General features: G+C 44.0%; 2 protein-coding genes across 3 annotated transcripts in view; both read left to right on the top strand.

Moving 5' to 3' along the window:
* The window catches only part of LOC144890995 (uncharacterized), a 4,340-nt gene extending 288 nt beyond the window's left edge, over window positions 1–4,052 (top strand). Inside the window, exons 1-2 of the mRNA XM_078772896.1 lie at window positions 1–2,941; window positions 3,123–4,052. The exon at window positions 1–2,941 is cut by the window's left edge and continues 288 nt beyond it. Of these exons, the coding sequence (XP_078629022.1) occupies window positions 1–668 (668 nt within the window). The 3' untranslated portion in view covers window positions 669–2,941; window positions 3,123–4,052. The remainder of the gene's footprint in view (window positions 2,942–3,122) is intronic.
* The window catches only part of LOC137422108 (palmitoyltransferase ZDHHC3), a 203,976-nt gene extending 190,759 nt beyond the window's left edge, over window positions 1–13,217 (top strand). For both annotated transcript variants that reach the window (XM_078772891.1, XM_078772893.1), the window contains exon 7: window positions 8,010–13,217. In XM_078772891.1, coding sequence (XP_078629017.1) covers window positions 8,010–8,168 — 159 coding nt within the window. In that variant the 3' untranslated portion in view covers window positions 8,169–13,217. The remainder of the gene's footprint in view (window positions 1–8,009) is intronic.
* Window positions 13,218–14,645: the final 1,428 nt, after the last annotated feature.

Raw genomic sequence — 14,645 nt, 5'->3', positions numbered from 1 at the left:
TGGTGAATGAGTTGGCCAAAGCAGTTGGAAAGGACGTATTGGCACTCACAGACACACTGCTCATCTCCTACATTCTGTCAGGTTGTGATTCGGTGAGCTATCCTTTCAAACGGGGTAAGAAGAGAGCAGTGAAAGTCGCACCCCAGCATGTTGACAAACAGCCAGCGTTGTCCAATTTCATCCGACATGAATCCGGACCTTCTGCACATGATCAGGTGATAACTGAAGCACGAAGCTTCTTTTGTGATCTCTACGGCAAGCCAGGGTATTCATCCCTGGATAAGCTCCGCGCCCACTTGTTTGCATCTAGCAAACTAGATCTGCGCTCCCTTCCTCCAACAGAAGATGCTTTTCACTTCCACGTTCTCAGGAGCCTTTGTCAGATCAGCTTATACAAGCAAGCTTCACTCAGCAATCCAGTGCTTCTTCCACTTGAAGAGTATGGCAGGAGTGTGGATGGTGACAGGTTAATTCCTGTCATGAAGAGCAAGCCATCAAAGCCTTCTGCTGCGAAGTTGAAGTACTGCAAATGTAAGAAGAAACCGAACTGCCTGAGGAATTGCCCTTGTGCGAAAGCTGGAGTACCATGCATCATTGCATGTGCCTGCAATGGCGACAGAGAAAAATGTGGACGGCTTCTGACTGATGACGGTGATGATGATGAGTAAATAGAGGTAATGCCACTTTTCCAGACAGTATGTGGTATGACTTGTCGTTTTAAAACATGTTGAAGAGTACCGTGCAAATAGATAGTGAATGCCCGATTTTGATGATTTTTTAAAAGTTATGCAAATCTAAAGTGACATACATGCCAGTAAGTTAAGTTCAGTCAGGGCATTTCTTTCCCAAAAACATCAGAGGGGTACAAACAACATATTTTGGGTGTAAAAGTTTGGCTATATTGAGCTTGAAGTAGGAAAAATGCGATTTTATTTACTAAAGGAGCTAAACTTTTAGCTTAACCCACTTTCCGTGACCTTTTGACCTCTGCTGACCTCATGGATGGTCCAATCACGTTGAATCATGTTTCATATAAAAGCCAACTTTATAACAAAAAGAATGAGTGGTAATTTGTTGCACTCACCCCTGTATTATGGGATATATGGTCAATTGAATTTCCCCTACCCCTAAATTTCTTGCTTTTTTACAGTTGACGCCCCAAGTTAAAAAAACGTCCTTACAGAATTCGCGCAATCCAAACTACCTTGCTAAAGTCACTTTTCTGATGGCTAACACCCCCACAGACATGATCTAGGGGTCAAACATTTTATAGCAGGGGTGTCACTTCAAAATCAAATTTTGAGGTCTCGGATCCCAGACTACTAGGTATTTTGGTCCCTATACAATCGAAAGGAGGGTTAATGAAACAGATAACGTGGTGACAACTCCCGATCGACGGAAAAAGCGGCAGCTGTGTCATGTCAACCGACTGAAGAAATATTATGAGAGGAAGCCTGTGAAAAAAATGGTTCCTGTCTCACCTGTAGTCGGGGTGCAAGAGAATCCAGAGTTAAGAGTCTTCACTGATCACAACCCCTTAACCTTCATTCAGAAAATGAAAAATAAAAATCAGAGGTTGATGAGATGGAGTTTGTCTTTGCAGGAGTTCAACTTGGAAATTGAGCATGTAAAGGGCAGGGACAATGTCGTTGCTGATGCTTTATCCAGAGTGAACTAACTTTGAAAATTCCTGTAGGGTGTTTGGAAGTTTTGTTGCTTTCTTCTGGGGAATATTAATTATTGTTGCTCACGTGAGTTGATCATTTGGGTGTGAGTTTTACTTTTGTTTGTTGAAGAGGGTTTTTGCATGAAAAGAAAGTTTTCACTATGTTCAAACTTTCTTTCTTGAGGGTGGGGAGTGTTACGGATTCGTCACTTCCGTCTTTGTGGTTGTCATCCATTTGAAGCATTTTTAGTTTCATGTACTATTATTGTTACAGTTTGAGTGAAATGGAGATAACTGTCTTCAAAGGTAAAAATTGGTGTTTCAAAAGAAAAACGAAATGGATCGGGAGAAACCGGAAGAAGAAGAAGAGGCTGAAGCGGATCAAGTGAGATTGGGAAAGAAAGGCCGATCTGCTTTTAGGTGTCGAGCAGACGCTGGTGGACGTTGGTCACGAGCGAATATTGGTTTCCCCGGGAAAGGGATTCCTGTGACAGTGTCGTTATTACTGTGGCAGATAAACCTGCGTGACGGGTTTTGCTGTTGGTTCCGAAAGTGAATCATTGTTGGAGAGCAGGTACGCCTCCATTACGGGCCCGTCTACCATTTCACCTCGCACCAGCCATTTCACCTCACACCAGCCATTAGCCTGGTTCTCGTGTGTGTCGTGGATTTCGCTTGGGAAATTCGCGGTTCTCCGCTTGGGAGCCGCTGATCGTTCATGTCAGCGTCATTGTCTGGTGAACTGAAGGTGTGAATTCCCAGTCGCCTTTTGGGTGAACTTTTGCCTGACCGGCGTTGGCCGGACCTCACCCAGCGGCTCTTCTGCAGCGTCGACTGTCAGCCGTCCTGGGTTCAGGTCTCAGTACGACCTGTTTTCTTGTGATCACCGGAGCGTGGATCGACTTTGGCCTGGTGTCGTGACATTGACTTTGGGGGTGTTACAGTTCGCTCACGTGGAGTACCGTGAGTGATTGAGTTAAGAAACTGGTGGTACCATCATAGGAATTAGATGTTGTTTTTTGTGCAATTGAGGTTTTATTGTACTTGTGCAAGTTGTTATTATTGTGTGATATTAATACAATACTTGGTTCTGGTATCAATTGATTGGTGTGTTTTCACCATTGGTCATTGGCACACATAATAGCACATCTTTCTGCTGTGACTCCTTTCGTGGCTCGGAGGTACACCATGACCGGGGTTTGGGGAGGAGCACGTAACACATAGGTCAATCAAATTTACCTCTTTCATCTCTATCTTCCAGACAATTTATTTTGTGTATATATATATATATATATATATATATATATATATATATATATATATATATATATATATATATTTATATATTTATATATATATATATATTTATATATTTTTATATATATATATATATATATATATATATATATTATATATATATATATATATATATATATATATATATATATATATATAGATATATATATATATATATATATATATATATATTTTCCGGTTCCTCGGGCAAGTGAAGCGTACTTCGAGCTCTCCACGGCATCGAAGTTTAAGTGTTTTCCCATTCTTGTCTTTGTCAAATTTCCACTGGTTATTTTGCTGTGTACGTGTTATTGTGTGTTTCTGGTTGGTATTGGTTTGTAATTCGTACAAACTTGTGTGTAGTTAATCGTTTTCTGGGTCGTACCTCGTGCGCGGCCTGGTAACTTGGGGCTTCCCTCCCCCCGTCGGTGTTTTGTCGGTTTGGGTTATTTCCTTCGCTGTATTGCTTGTTTCTTTTATTTTATTTTCTCCCCCTCACCTCACCTCCCTAGACAAAGAATTCTATATTGATTCTTTCTCTCCTCCTGGACACATGCTTGTTTCCTCTCCTCCTCGTCTCGACTTGTGCCCCGCCCCCTGTATCTCATTTCTCTTCCGCCTTTGCTCCTTCCTTCTCAAATCCACGTTCTCACTTGGAGACTTTTCCCAGATTGTTTTTCATGGTTTTCATGGTTCTGTTTGGATATTGTTGGAATATGTTTAAACTGCAGCCGTGATGCTGACGCCGCCTCCCCCACCCCCCTAGAATTTCCATGTTTTAAACGTTTCCCAGGGTGTACATTGGTCAGAATAGGTACACCGTATCCCTGCGTGTCGTAAGAGACGACTAAGAGGGTTGGCGTCAGGAAGGGCATCCGGCCATAAAAACATTGCCTCAAAAAGAGAACCATGACAATTACAACTACCAATGGGCAGGGTGCAGCCCGAAATGGAGATCGGTTTCTGAGGTTTGGGACATGGAATGTATGGACAATGACAGGGAGATCAGGAGAAGTGTTGGAAGTATTGGTCAGAAGAAGAGTGGACATATGTTGTGTGCAAGAGACGAGATGGAAGGGAAGTGGTGTGAGAATTGTGAAGGGTAGGCAGGGACAGAAATACAAGTTTGTGTGGCAAGGGTGCCCGGAGGGCGTCAATGGTGTTGGTGTCCTGTTTTCTGAGGAGTTTGTAGACAGTGTGGTGAGTGTGACTAGAGTGAGTGATAGGTTGATGATGGTGAAAATGATGATTGGAAAGCTCTTGGTGAACGTCATCTCGGGATATGCTCCGCAGGTTGGTCGAAGCAATGAAGAGAAGGACAAGTTCTGGTGTGCAATAGAGAAGCTGATGGAAAACGTGAAAGATGAAGAAGTTGTTGTGGTAGAAGGAGACCTGAATGGACATGTGGGAAGGAGTATGGATGGTTTCGAGGGAGTTCATGGGGGTTACGGATATGGTGTGAGAAATGGAGAAGGTGAAAGGATTTTGGAGTTTGCTGATGGAGCTGATTTGTTGATTTGTAATACTCAGTTCCAGAAAGAGGATAATAAGCTTGTTACATACACGTCAGGTGGGTCGACGACAACCGTTGACTACCTGATGGTGCGTAGGTGAGATAGGGGGCACCTCCGGGACACAAAGGTGATCCCGGGGGAGGAGGCTGTTTCACAGCACCACTTGGTTGTCTGCGACATAAGGGTGAAAGGTGCGAGGAGAGCTCGGCGGGTGAAGTACCAACCAAGAATGAAGGTGTGGAAGTTGAAAGAGGTGACAGTAAGGGAGGCATTAAAAGAGAGGCTGAGTAGGGTAGAGGATGATGTGGTTGAGCTTGAAAGCGGTTGGATGTCAATGAAAGCTAGTCTGTTGGGAGCCGTTGGTGAGGTATGTGGATGGACAAAAGGACCACCGAGGCACTCGGAAACATGGTGGTGGGATGATGAAGTTGGAAAGAGGATTGACGAGAAGAGGAAGAAGTTCAAGGAGTGGCAGAAGGCAAAGGGTACGGGAGCAGAAACAGCAGAGCATGAAAGTTATAAGGCAGCCAGGAAGGCTGCAAAGAAAGAGGTAGCAAAGGCACAGGAGGCATGTAGGAAAATGTTCGGAGAACGCTTGGATTCGGAAGAGGGTCAGAAAGCAGTATGCTTATACGTATTTATTGCAGATTGCAGATTGCAAAGCACATAGCGAAAGAGAGGTGTGACGTGATGGGGGTGAGATGCTTGAAGGATGAAGTGGGACAAATCGTTGTCGACCCAGATGGAATTAAAGGAAGATGGAAAAGATATATGGAAATGCTGTTGAATACAGAGAATGAATGGGATGGCAACATAGAGAGTAACCCAGTTTTAGGACCGGCAGAGAAGATAACTGAGAAGGAAGTTGAGGAAGCGATAAAAGCAATGAAGAGTGGAAAAGTGGGAGGGCCGACGGGAGTTGTGGGAGATATGTTGAAGGCAGCAGGAAGTTGGGGTGTGAAGAGAAAGACAGAGATCTGTAATCTGGTGGTGAAAGAAGGCTGCATTCCAGTGGATTGGGAACTGAGTACCCTCCTCCCTCTATACAAGGGGAAAGGTGACCCTCTGGAGTGTGGCTCGTACCGAGCGATAAAGTTATTGGAGCATGGAATGAAGGTATTGGAAAGGGTGTTGGAGAGGAGGATAAGGAAGAAAGTGAAGATCGACGAAATGCAGTTTGGATTTATGCCAGGAAGAGGAACGACAGATGCGCTTTTCATTGTGAGGCAGTTGCAGGAGAAGTACATGGAGAAGAGGAAGAAGTTGTTTTTTGGGTTTGTTGATCTGGAGAAAGCATTCGATAGGGTTCCACGCAAAGTATTGACATGGGCATTGAGGAAGTTAGGAGTGGAGGAATGGTTGATCAGAGTAGTGATGGCAATGTACAAAAGAGCGCGCACAGCTGTAAGGACGAAGGACGGGAACAGTGGTGAGTTTGAGGTGAAGGTGGGAGTGCATCAGGGGTCGGTACTAAGTCCACTACTAATTGTAGCTGTGATGGAGGAGCTGGCTCAGAACGTAAAGGAGGGTTTACCGTGGGAGTTGTTGTATGCAGATGATCTGGTGTTGATTGCGGAAAGTATGGATGGACTGAAGGAAAAGATGAACAAGTGGAAGGAATGTATGGAGACAAAAGGTCTGAAGGTGAATATCGGAAAGACGAAGGTGATGGCAAGTGGTAAAGCATGTGGTGAGGTGGAGAGAACTGGGAAGTGGCCGTGTGCTGTGTGCAGGAAGGGTGTCGGAGTGAACTCCATTCAATGTACAATGTGCGCTGAGTGGGTTCATCAAAAATGTAGTGGTCTGAGAGGGTCATTTACCAGTGTGGCAGCTACATTCAAATGTAAGGTGTGCACAGAGGGAGCTGCAGATGGAGGAAATGTTGAGTTGGATCTTGGAGACGGCGTGAAGCTGGAAGGTGTGAAAACATTTTGCTACCTCGGAGACATGCTGAATGGAGAAGGTGGATCAGACTCGGCAACGGTTGCTCGAGTGAGATGTGCATGGAAGAAGTTTCGAGAACTGAGTGGCGTGCTGATGAGGAGGAGAGTGTCGCTGAAGCTGAAGGGAAAGGTGTATGCTGCATGTGTGAGAAGTGTTATGATTTATGGGAGCGAGACATGGGTAATGAATGTAGAGCAGCAACGAAGGCTGGAAAGGGTGGAAATGTGAATGGTTCGATGGATGTGCGGAGTATCGTTGAGAGAGAGGAAAACAAATGAAGAATTGGGAAAGATGATGGGAATATTGCCTGTGATTGATGCTGTGAAGAGGAACAGGTTGAGATGGTTTGGTCATGTGTTGAGGAAGGATGAAAGTGACTGGTTGAGAAGAGTGTTGGAAATTGATGTAGAAGGAAGTAGAGGACGGGGAAGACCGAGAAAGACTTGGCTAAAGATGGTGGAAGAAGAAATGCGGGCAAGGGGGTTAACAAGGAGAGATGCAGAAAATAGGGCAAAATGGAGAAGATTGTCATGGGGACCGCAAGGCTAACCCCCGCTCTAGCAGGGAAAATGGCCTGAAAATGCATGTTGTTGTGTTGTTGTATTTATATATATATATTTATATATATATATATATATATATATATATACATCTATCTATAATTCCATTAATCTCTGTGTGTATGTGTGTGTGTATGTGTGTATGCGACAACGATTTCTCGACAACTACCGGTCCGATATACTTTAAACTTGCCAGGTATATTGCTGGGGACCCGAGGATGTGCCTTTTCAAGGTTTGAAATTAATCGGACAAGTACTTACCGAGCTATGGCGATTTAGCCGTTCGCCGTTCGCTTTGGCGTTGCGAATGGACCAAACCATTGCATGTAAATAGAGGGGGGGGGGTTCTGTGGTCGTTGCGAATGGACCAAACCATTCATGTAAATAGAGGGGGGGGAGGGTTCTGTGGTCGTTACTGCCACGTGGTTTCAAAGTTTTTTTTTGTTGTTGTTGTTTGCACGCATGTTTTTTTGCACCCACGTACGGGCACGCCCTAGGATGTTTACACACACACACCCCTACACAAAATTTTTTTTTTTTTTTTTTTGGCAAGGAACGGGCACCCACGTACGGGCACGTCCTAGCTTATATATAGTACGGGCATGCCCTAGTATATATAACTGTGAGAAATAGTAGAAACTCCACAGTACGAGCAGGGCGTCTCATTTGCATTAAATAAATAATCGGGAGATTAAATCAGACGCGGACGTAGCTTCAGGACGTCGATCTTTAATTTGACAAGCTTTCGACCAACAAAATTCTTCTTCTTAGTCGTCCCCAAGTGACTTCCGATCATTATTTTATAATATATATTATAAAAGTTGCATTTACTTCAATATGCTGTGCTCCAAAATTGATTTTTGAGTGCATATTTTTGATAGATTATAAGGGTATATGTCATAAGCGTATACCACTTGCCACAGCTTGCAGTTTACGCATTTAATTTGTCGAACAGTACAACCATTTTGGCTGTGGTGTACTCATTGCTACTTTTGGCTTGTTTATCTGTGGTTTTGTTTGTTTTTGCAGGATGTTGAGCAGTTGAAGAATGACAAAAAAAACTTTTTGAAGAAGTCAAAGTGGATAAGTCTGAAGGATGTATTTGGACATCCATTCTCCTTAGATTGGTTTAATCCATATGTGGTGCCAAATCAGGGAAAAGCTGAGCTATATTTGTATGTCGTTTAGGTGGTAATAAGCAAGCAATTATTTCAGTGCAGTCACAAGACCCCAAAAGTACTTAACTCTGCCACCTAAGGTGGGCATCGGTTATGTTTTCACCCCTGTTTGTTTGTCTGTTCTGAAGAATTAAAGGTGTCATATAACTCCTGATGTGTACACCATTCCGTTCAAACTGATTGTGACACTCAATGGAAAACAAGTCTAATAAACTCCTTCATGAAAAAATCAAATAAAAGGTTGTGAATGCCTCACGTTGCACATTTCCACATTGCCTCAATACTTTTGGATATATTGTTGTGTGTATGAGGTTGTTGCGTCCAATCGCTACATCACAGGTAAAGTCAATCACCACTATTATCGCATTCAATTTCCAAATGATGATGATGATTAAGTCTTCCAAATATCACCTTGTACATAGAAGATGAGGCTTCCTGCCACAATGCTCTGAATGTGACGGTGCCTGAATGATGTCTTCACAAACAAGTGGGTCGGTAGACGCGGAACAAATGCTTGGACACGTAGTTCACCTGAGCTGCCCCCGTTGGACTACATTTTTATGGGGCTATGTATAACTGTTGTTTACTTGTGAAAACCTTATTTTTTGTACGAACCTAGGCTATGATCACATATGCAATTCATGAAATTACTCAGTAGCAACGAGACAATGTTTTCAATCGTGGTTATGTTGAAACTGACAAATTTGAACTCAATTGAGTACAGTACTTCATGAATTATGCTTTCATACACAATTTATAGTTTGTTTTCATCACGTGTGCATCAAAGGTTATGAAAGTTCAAAGTTGTACAATGACTGTTTGACCCACCTACATTATTGAGAGTTTTGAAAAAATATTTGTGGAAACTTACACAGGAGTCAGGATATGCACAAATAATAAGTACTTGTAACTGAGAGATGTATGAAACATCTATATGTTGCATTATGAGCACATATCAGCCAAGGTGCTGGCACCCTAAAAGACGACAAACTATCCTCAATGCACCTCAGTCTCCTCTAGAAATTGTTGGGATGTATTCAGGCAATAGCACAAAATTGTGCTTCCAGAGAGCATTGCCCATTTTATCATTAAGGACATCGACATATACTCTGAACTGCCACGTGATTCTTGTTCTTCTTGTTGGTGATCTCAATCCTTTCAAAATGACTTCCACAAAAAAAATCTTCGTAGAATCTGGAACAAGATGGAACACCCCTGCTCCCGCCTCAGATTGAGTCTATTTTATTTATTTCCTTCCTTTCAAAAGTAAAAAGTACTTACAGTCACGTGAAAAAGTAACTACACCCCATGTAAAGTTTTGACTTTTTCAACATATTTCAACACACAGCTATTTGATCTTCATTTCAACAATATTGATAGATAAAGGTGATATAATACAACAAATATCATGAAACATTTACATTTTGTAGTCCATTGTATAATTTAAATAAACATAAATGCAAATTTCGCATGTGGAAAAAGTAAGTACACCCTTGGCTCTAATAGGTGGTATTGCCCCCTTTGGCAGAAACAACCTCAAGTCGGCGTTTCTTATAACTGTCTACCAGTCTCTGACATCGACTGGGAGAAATTTTTGCCCACTCCTCCATGCAGAATTCTTTCAGCTGTGCGATGTTTGAGGGGTTTCTTGCTTGCACAGCTCGTTTCAAATCCCCCCACAACATCTTGATTGGATTTAGATCCGGGCTTTGACTTGGCCATTCCAGAACCCTCCATTTCTTTCTTTTCAGCCATTCCTTGGTGGATTTACTGGTATGTTTAGGGTCATTGTCATGTTGCAAGGTCCACCTTCGGTTGATCTTCAACTTTCCGACAGATGGCCTCACATTATCCTCAAGCACCCTCTGGTACAATGAAGAATTAATAGTGGATTCGATGATGGTGAGCTGCCCAGGCCCTGATGCAGCAAAGCTGCCCCAAACCATAATATTTCCACCACCATGCTTTTCAGTTGGTATCAGGTTCTTGTGGTCAAATGCTGTCTTTGGTTTTCGCCAAACATGTCTTCTGGTACTGTGGCCAAATAGCTCTACCTTTGACTCATCTGTCCAGAGCACATTGTTCCAGAAGTGCTGGTCTTTGCCTGGGTGTTCATTGGCAAACTTTAGTCTTGCCCTGATGTTATTTTTGGACAGCAAAGGTTTCCTCCTGGCACACCTCCCATGTAGATCAAATTTGTGCAGCCTCTTCCTAATGGTAGACTCGTGCACTTTAACATCAACAGTGGCAAGAGCTACCTGTAGGTCCCGTGATGACATTCTGGGGTTCTTTGAGACTTCTTTCAGCATCTTGCGGTCTGCTCTCGGGCTGAACTTGCTGGGGCGGCCTGGCCTGAACAAGTTGGCAGTTGTATGGATCCTCTCCACTTGTAGATGATCTTCCGGACAGTCAAATGATTGATTTCAATTTGTTTGGAGATCTTTTTAAATCCTTTCCCAGACTCGTCGGCATCTATAACCTTCTTTCTGAAGGCCTCAGAGAGCTCTTTTGATCTAGGCATGGTGACGCCACACACTTCAACAACAAAGAGCAAACCAAACTAAATGTCTGAGGTTTAAATAAGACAGGTTCCTCCAAGATCCTCTCTAACGATGTTCTAATCATTTGCACCTGAGCTGGTGCACCCGATTCTAATTTTAGGTATTTGAAGTAGTGATAAATGTAGGGGTGTACTTACTTTTTCCAAATGTGAAATTTGAATTTATGTTTATTTAAATTATACAATGGACTACAAAATGTAAATGTTTCATGATATTTGTTATAGTATATCACCTTTATCTATCAATATTGTTGAAATGAAGATCAAATAGCTGTATGTTGAAATATGTTGAAAAAGTCAAAACCTTACATGGGGTGTACTTACTTTTTCACGTGACTGTATATCGATGAAGAAAGGCAAGATGGAACACCTTACACCCATGGTCTGCATTGAGTTGTCAGCCCCACTTGAAGTCGTGGCGATGGACTTTACTTGCCTAGAACGTTCATCAGATGGATACGAAAATGTCCTGGTGCTGACGGACATGTTTACCAGGGTTTGCGTGGCCATCCCGACTCGCAATCAGACAGCGCAAACAGTAGCTGCAGCATTGGTGAGGAATTGGTTTAGATACTTTGGTTGTCCAGGGTGCTTGCACTCAGACCCGGGTAGATCCTTTGAGGCTTCTGTAATCGCAAACCTATGTGAGATCTACGGCATTGATAAAAGTCGTACGACTCCCTACCACCCGGAAGGCAATTGTGGGTGTGAGAGATGGAACCGAACAATGCACGAGATGCTGAGAACACTCCCGGCGGGTAAGAAACGACGATGGAAGGAATACCGACCTGAGTTAACTCTTACCTACAACAGCCATGTCCATTCATCCACAGGGTTTCCACCATTTTATTTCATGATGGGCAGGGATGCCCGGCGGCGGATGGACATCATCCTGGAGTCCAGTCTGGACAACCATCAAGCGGGAAGTATGGATCAGTGGGTTGCAGATCATCATGACCGGTTAAAGACGGCATGTGCTTTAGCCAAGGAACGCTCCCGAGAGACTGGGCTAACCAGAAAGAGGATTCATGCCCTGGTAGCACCAGGTGCACTGGTTAAGTCAGGGGACTGAGTCCTACTGAGGAATCACAAACCCAGGGGCCGTAACAAGGTCCAGGATAGATGGGAACCTGAAACATGCATGGTAATTGACCAAACAAATCCTGAGATTCCTGTATTTCGGATACGTCACGAGAGGGGTAATCAGCAAGTCAAGGTTGTCCACAGAAATCAGTTAAAGCCTTGTACATTTCCTATGGATGTCCCCAAAGGGAATACGACGAGGAATGGTGACAACACAGGTAACATGCTGGGTCAGCCGGAAGACACTGTTCGGGTTTATGTGTCTTCTTACCCTGCACAAGGAGAGGATGAAAGCCCGCCTCAAGTGGATGTAACCGTTAGGGATGATGAAAGCCCTCCTCAGGTGGAATTAACCATCAGTTGTGATGTAACGGCAGTGGAGGAGCAAGTCATGGGTAAGGAACACAGTCCAGAGCCGCCTGCTACATTACCAGTTGACAGACCGACTGAGTTGCTTTCATTGGCTGGTATAGCAATTTTATTAAAATTTCCTTGCCACTATAGTTTAATATCTAGCGATAGATCATTGTCTGATTTATGGTGTTTATGCCACGAGGGTGGTAAACTTAAGTTTAGTTGTTGGCAACCGGAAATCGAAACCACGCCTCCGCCCTGACTGCCATGAAGATAGCAGGGTTTTGGGGCGTTCTCAGGCCCAGCCATAACAGGGAGTGTGGATTCGCTTCTTCACCCAGGAAGACTGTTGTCTTTGAGTTCGGTTGTTCTTCGGAGTTTGGACTCGAATGACCATAGGACTCATGTGAGCGGTAGGTGCGTCGCTTGTATCTATTGATTCAGAGTTATTTAATTATCTCAGAGATCTGTGGGCTACAGGTGTTATTACCGTTCCGATTGGATTGATTTTACCGGAACTAATGACGTGAACCGTATGTTCACTCTTAAAAAGCCGCTCCTTTGTTTTCATCATCGGCAAAGAAGGCGCCATTTTAGGTTATTGAGTTGGTGATCTGTGCGGGCTCGTAATGGTTGTGTAATTACTTTAATCAGGTTGCGTAGGAATTGGCAAAGCAACCGATGGTAATGTATGTAATGCAGCACCGAGACGCATGTTTTAGCCACAATGACGAAGGTTGGATTATTGGTTAAAGTATTACACGGCTATTATTGCTGGTACACGTGCTAATGTCTCGGGGAGATCCGTGGTAACAACCTCGGTGATGCTGTATTACAGTTCGGTATGCTTGATGTTATTGGTTAAAGTATTACATGGCTATTATTGCTGGTACACGTGTTAATGTATAAAAATGTATTGCTTACCAAAGATGTTAATTGTTATTAATCATTATATTATTTACCTGATTATTGTTCCGATTGTATTTACAGCATGTTGCTGCCCCTTTTTCTTATCTTGTGTTCCCTCCAAACCAAAACATTCATTAAACAATTGGAAGAAGACCTCGAGTTGGTGTGCAACTTATAGCGGCTACATATACATACATACTTTTTGTACTTTTCACAGGTGTGAGCAAGCACAAGCAGATGGTCAATACTACTGTGTAGCCCAATACCTCGGCCAGGACTACTGCACTGTACTCATGGGGATGAACCTTTTCACCAGGGAGGACTGCACCAGCACCTTCAAAGGCATGGGAGTAGTAGAGAAAGGGGGGTTCTGGCTCACCTCAAATTTAACATTGGAGTCAATGGGGAAAGAGCTAAAAAAAAAACTTACTAATTCACTGTTTTTTCACCCAGGTTTCACCCTCTTTTTACCGATCTACAAATATTAAATCCTAAATAGACCCAACTACTAAAACACATTAAATATGTGTCGGCAGAGGACTTCCGGGTTCGGTTGCGAGAGGACGCTGGCGTTGCATATTCGCCGCTTCTCCGACTGGATGGATGTACAGGGTCTGCTTCTACCTTTCTGACCTGACATCTCACACCTGTCCTGCCTTTTCACACCCGCACGTGCCGCGTGTTCTCCGGCTGGATAACGGAATCTGCTTTTGATGGTACGGAATACGGAATTCGAAAGGCCCGCTCCCGTTGATTGTGGCCGTGGCCTTGTTTGCCGGTGGCCTTGTGGCCTTGTTTGCCGCTGTGGTCTTGATTAGCGGCTGCAGTCGTTTGCCGCTGCGTTTGCCGCTGCGTTTGCCGCTTTGCCTCCTCGACCTTGGCCTCGTACTCGTCCCTTCGCTCCTGCCTGGCATGGCTCTGAAGTACTCCGCCGCAAGGCTTCTTCTGCTCAATACCCGCTCCACCCCATCATGCATCTCTGCCATCAAATCAAATGGACTCCTCCGACGACCCAGGTACATTCACCGTGGCTCCGGTCGCAAGTTTGTTTATTTGCAATCAGGTCACTCCATCCCCGTCCTCTGGTCGGCTCAGCGCACTCTCACTCTTCGTCCCAGCGCACCTGGTCACAGCAACCCACACGATCGCACCTCTTGCCTACGAACCCTGGCTAAATCACCTGAATTCATCCCTGCTGTTCAAAACAACATCAAGCTCACCCTGTTCAACACCCGGTCCCTCAACAATAAATGCCTCATCCTGAACGAATACATCCTGGATAACAAACTGGACTTTCTCTGTCTCACCGAAACCTGGCAACAACCTCTGGACTACTACACACTCAACCTCACCACACCCAATGGATATTCCTACGTCAATAAACCACGCTCGGAGGGCCGAGGTGGTGGAATTGCCGTTATCCACCGTCAAGACATCAAGACCAACCTCATCTCCATCTCATCTGCTCCATCATTTGAACACCTGGCTTTAAAACTCTCTGGTCACACGCAGTCAGTCATGGCTGTCGTCTACCGCCCTCCCAAACCACACCCATCATTCCTGTCTGACTTCTCCTACTTT

This window comes from Myxine glutinosa, chromosome 2 (assembly GCF_964187855.1).
Source record: "Myxine glutinosa chromosome 2, kmMyxGlut1.1, whole genome shotgun sequence".
Classification (NCBI taxonomy): Eukaryota; Metazoa; Chordata; class Myxini; order Myxiniformes; family Myxinidae; genus Myxine; species Myxine glutinosa.
The sequence above is the reverse complement of the archived record's forward strand: the minus strand, read 5'-3'. Positions and strand labels throughout refer to the sequence as shown.